Source organism: Syzygium oleosum, unplaced genomic scaffold, assembly GCF_021117445.2.
Source record: "Syzygium oleosum isolate NSW1041296 unplaced genomic scaffold, Sole_v2.1 Sole_v2.08, whole genome shotgun sequence".
In the NCBI taxonomy this organism is placed as follows: domain Eukaryota; kingdom Viridiplantae; phylum Streptophyta; class Magnoliopsida; order Myrtales; family Myrtaceae; genus Syzygium; species Syzygium oleosum.
Window position 1 is genome coordinate 10,260,815 of NW_026607492.1, and position 5,562 is coordinate 10,266,376.

The 5,562-nt window shown below is 38.6% G+C and overlaps 1 protein-coding gene across 1 annotated transcript; it reads right to left on the reverse strand.

The window, feature by feature from the left end:
• Positions 1-1,704: 1,704 nt before the first annotated feature.
• On the reverse strand, positions 1,705-2,064 carry LOC115685884 (precursor of CEP5). The gene has a single exon (XM_030611019.1). The coding sequence runs from the start codon at positions 2,062-2,064 to the stop codon at positions 1,705-1,707; it is 360 nt and encodes a 119-aa protein (XP_030466879.1).
• Between the last annotated feature and the right edge of the window lie 3,498 nt (positions 2,065-5,562).

Here is a 5,562-nt window from a genome sequence, read left to right on the forward strand (position 1 = left end):
ATGATCGAAAAACGCTGACATGGCAATCCAGTCAGCGCCGGCAGCACCGACCGTTTTATATGGGGTTATCAACGCTGACATGGATAATTTTTAAAAAAATTTCCTATTTTTTTTCCTTCTTTCCTTTTTGCCGATAGCTTCAAGCGAGGCTAATGAAAGCTAGGTAAGGGTTGCCCTCGCAGGCCATAGGTGGGACGGCCTCTATTAGGTGAGGGTCGTCCTCGTTAAAATTGAGCAAGAGCGACCTCGTCAGATCGTAACTGTGCAATTAATTCGAGAGCTATAGAAATTAATAGAGAAATAAAACAAGGAACAATAAAAGGACACAAAAAATTTACATGATTTTGTCTGAATGTCAGAACCTACGTCTATGGAGAGCCAGAAAATAAGCCACTAATAAATTGGAGAATTATAAAGTTACAAGAACTCACGGTATGTATGAAGGAGAGCTCTTCTCACGGCTAACACCTCCTCCACTCATTTCACTCTTTTTTGCCCAAATATATATATTGAGGTCTATTGTTCATTTATTGGGACGGAGACAAACCACAAGTCACATGCTTCAATTCCACTTGCGGCTGAAAATGAGGAGCTTCCATGTGAGACCAAATCTTCTTCATTCATGTGCAGCGGTTTATGCCCTTTATTTAATGCAATGATTATGGAATCCCTCTTTTTAGACCGAAGAAGAAAAGCAAATCTTCTCTACTGAGACTCCACTTGCCGCTTCGAACAAATGACTAGCATGTGTGTCCAAATAAGAGCTCCCTTCGACAACTTCGTCACACTTCCGAAATTGTTCAGATGGATTTACATCCGCTGATTCAGATTAATTTTATATATGGGCTCAAACTCAACACGTATATTTTAACGTAAGTATTAAACCAAATATTTATTTAACTTAAAGCCATGATCGGCTTTTGGCATAGCAAGTCTTTGAGCATAGGGATAAACTTTTGACAGAGTAACAATAATGGCCTGCCCCAATGATTAAGCGAGGAAGAAATGATTCGAGCAATTTAACGGGGATGACGCGGTTGGCATTCTCTTTTACGTTTATTAGGAAAGAATTCATGACTATGTTTTATGAGAAATTTTCGAGGAATTGGCGCATCATCATTGGTCCCTTCTGATATCTGATTGAGTTTTGCTCAAGTTGGGGAATAAATTGACTCAATTTATCTAGTATGATATGAAGTATCACCTGCAAATACGTGTCACAAAAACCACTCATCTATCCTCCAAGAAGACATTATCATGTTCTCAGGGTTAAACTAAGTCACAATTTTAAGGGAATTCTAATGCATTTCTGAGAAGTCCATTCCATTTAAGTTTGCCTATCCGAGTACGAGAGAGAGAGAGAGAGAGAGAGAGCGAGAGAGAGAGGTTCGTTGCTCGTACCTTACTGCATGACGGTGCATCTTTGAGAATCTAACAATTATTGAAGGAGCAAATAAAAGAAACACAAACTGAGCTAGTTAAAAACAGAAAATTAACAGAAGACAACTGAGATTTGCATGCTTTAGTTTCACTAATATTTAGTATTTACATGGACGACGAACACTTGCACTAGCCTACCGACTCAAGCTGAAACCGAAACATCTAATCCTAATCAAAGACAGAACGGCGACACGTGAATGACAAAAATAAAGAACATGCGCAATTGAACATAACAGTATCGATGAAAGAACCCTAGTTCTAAAGCTAGTTGCCAATGCCGGGGCTCTGGCCAGGAGTCGTGGGCTTGAAGCCATTCATATGACTCGTAGAAGGCGGCGGCAATGATGGGGTCAGCAGCGACAACGGCGGCGGCAGGGGCGAAGTGGAAGACATGCCAGTATTCACAGCTTGACTTGACGTTTCACCTTGCAAATTTTTGCTCTCCTCGGCCATGGTTTTCCTTGGTTCCTTCTCTAGGAGCTTATTGATATTATGAAGCTTGTTTGGGAATGGGTTTTGCTTTTGCGTGGTTAGCTTCAACTCCCTTGCTTGAGTGGACCGGAGTTTCAGAGAGAAGGCCAGAAGAAGAAAGAGAAAGGCAAAGAGGACCTGGTTTTGGGCCATGGCTCTGAGAGAGAGAGAGAGAGAGAGAGGGGAGGGGGGGGGGGGTGGGGGGGTGTGTGGGATGTTGTGGGGACGCCGCTGTGGAGATACCTGGAGACCGCCTAACTCGCGTGATATTTATAGAATCTGAAGTTCATGAAAACAATGAGAAAATCAGATTCCCTTTAATATAAAATGCTCACTGTCTATCTCAATATTATATAAAAAGAAAATTTTAAAGTCACGCAATATACACCAATTAACCGTGCCATGACATCTTTCTTTTTTATGGGTCATATTTTCCTCCATCCCTAATTAGAGAAACCGCTTCTATGACTAGTTAGGTTAGAAATATGGACATCATCCACGTCTATACTTATTTAAATTTGTACATGAGTGATATTTATAATTTATAATCCACAATCAAAGGCATGATTAAATTATGTTTCCTTCAACTGTGGGTGAAAGAAAATATAACCCTTCTAATATAAGGCATCTGGACCTCTTAAAGCACCCGACAACTTTAATTTGGTCCGACAATCTCTCCGTTCAACCTAGCACCTAATTAATTTCTAGAGCAGGGAGCCTCAAAATACATATACTCCTTTCCTAAACATATAGAAACCGAGTGTTGTAATTATGGTGGGTCAACATATCAACGAATGTGATAAAAACGAGATATGTCTCTTCAGTTCATATATCTCTCGAGTTTATGTATCTCTTGGATTCATATATCTACTTAATTCATGTATCTCTTGAGTTCGTGTATATCCTGAAATCTTATATCTATTTAATTCATAGTTCATGTATAGCTTCTGTACATGAATGAGACTATAAATAGAGTTGAAATTCTTTATTCCAAGTATGATAAAAACACCTGCATCTCCTCTCTTCAATTTTCGCTAAGTGTGCGTTAAGGAGGTTTGGTTAGTTGTACCTTACCTCTTGTTTATTTTTGTTATTGCTCTCTCAAATTTATTGTTTTTTATTATTACAACAAACCATGTTACGTATCTTCTTTCCCCAATACGTAATTTCTTCTTCATCTATTTCCAACAATCTTAAGGCGATTAGTTGTTCTTACTGTTTGTTGGATTTATCAAAAAATCGAGATGGCTAATAATAATTAAGTACCCAATGACGTCTGGAATGTTTCTGGAAACATTCGTATGGTCGTTTCGATCGATGCGATTCAAACCTCGTGGCTTGGTATTGTGGCAGCAAATGCTGCGACCCTTTAGGCTAAAACCATATATGGTGGTTCGAGCGCAAATCGTTTGACTAATATACCCGAGACTATTAGTACAGGCCAAATGGCATATGGTTCAATTTCTAGAGGAATGGTTCAACAAGTTTTGCCTTGTTTGATGATACCACCTCCATTAACACCGAATGAGAAACTGGAGAAATTCACCGATGTGGACTTTAAACAGTGGCAGCAGAAGATGTTCTTCTATTTGAGCACGCTAAATTTGGTCAAATACTTATTAGAGGTGTGCTCAATAAGTAGTCCAGATGAGCAAGTTGTCACGACGCTCAGGGCATTGGAGGCTTGGAAGCACTGGAACTTTTATGCCGAAACTATATGCTTAAATGTTTGGTGAATTCCCTATATAATGTTTATTGTAAAATTGAAACTGCTAAATAGTTATGGGAGTCCTTAGAAAAGAAATATAAAACCGACGACTGAGGCACCAAGAAATTCGTGGTTGCCAAATTCGTGGAATTCAAGATAGTGGATTCTAAATTTATCATGAATCAAGTCTAGGAATTGCAAATAAGTCTAAACGACATCCTTGCTGAGGAAATGATACTTAGTGAATAATTTCAAGTACCAGCTATTATTGAAAAGCTGCCTCCGGGTCAAAATTATTTGAAGCATAAATGGAAAGAAATGAGTCTTGAAGATCTCATTTTGTGCCTCAGAATTGAAGAGGACAATAGGAGAAATGCAAACCCTCTTATGGAACCGTAGGCCAATACTGTGGAGTTGTCCAATTCCAAGCAAGATAGGAAGAGGAATAAGTCCTTTTAAGGAAAAGGCAAGTAGAAGGAATTGTCCCAAAAATTCCAAAGGATATGTTTTGTTTGCAATAAGTCTGACCTTCGGGCTAAGTATTACAAGAAGTGCCCAAACAAAGGCGAAGGTGGTGATGCAGCCAAGCAGCAGGAAGATAATGAGAGACTGACTGCTGTGGTGGTGTCTAAGGTGTCCTTGGTCTCGAACAATGGCGAGTGGTGGTTGGACACAGGTACCACAAATCACATTTGTGTGGATAAACACATGTTATCGTCTTACGAGAAGGTTGAGGAAGATAAGATGATTTATATGGCTAATTGTACATCGGTATAAATTACCAGGAGAGGAAAGGTGATCCTGAAGTTCACATCCGGTAAAGTGATCATCTTGTAAAATGTGCTGCATGTATCGAAGATTTGGAAGAATCTCATTTCTGGCCCCATACTTGTCAAGAAGTGTTCCAAAAAGTATTATATTCGGAATCCAAGTCATTACAAGCCAAAGAAAGTGGTGAAGACACATCATCGATACAATTGAAAGAGCTGTGCCTTGTGGAGGCCAGCGCAGTTACCACGTCAGATGAATTTGGCATGTCAAACTCATCCCCGATCAAGCTGACTAGTTCAGTGATTACCGTACCAAATATTACTCGATTGATCAAATTCCTTCCGATTTAGCTTTCTCTCTTTCTAGATAGATTTTCATTCTCAAGGTCTTTTTTACGAGTTCTTTTATGTCCAGCCTTGAGTTTGTCTAATTCTGCCTCCAATTTGCTGTCTGGTTATTGGTTGTGGTCTTCCAGGCATAATTTCTCTTTGGCAAAATGGAAGCTCATCACAACGATGCAAGAGATCATGTTAAATAATACTTGGCTAATGAAAGCCACAATATTAAAAAGTGAAATCATTCTAAAAAGATTTTAATAAGTTGCTAAAGTATGACACCACTTGTCTTTTGAATCTATAGCACTCTAACCAATTAATAAGGAAAAAATCCGTGTACTATCTCATCATATGTCACACATGATCAGGCATTAAAGAGGTCAAGTCAAAAGGTACAAGAGGTCCACAGTACCAATCCCTAATTATACATCCCATAAGGTCAAAGAAAGAAATGACGAGATCCACGGGCATTCCTCAAGCTCCTCCAACCCCAATCAAATTAAAAATAAAAAAAAGTTATTACCTTTTACCGATTGAATGAAAAAAATCAAAACAAAAAAATTTGAAATAATGAGAATCATCTGACAAAAGCAACTTTGATCGACACCTGGAAATGGGGAGGCATGTGCATGCCCCAATCACTTGCTGAAAGTGTAAAACATAAACAAAATCTGAAAATAAGACAAATTAAATAAATAAAAATATTAGAGCAAGAAGAATCATTTAATTCTCTTAGCTTCTGCTAGCTGGAGTGCAGAGTTTTGCTAAATAAATAACCATTATTGGTAATCAAGCAAAGAGCAAATAACAATACTTAAGCCGTCAAAGTCCAAAGGA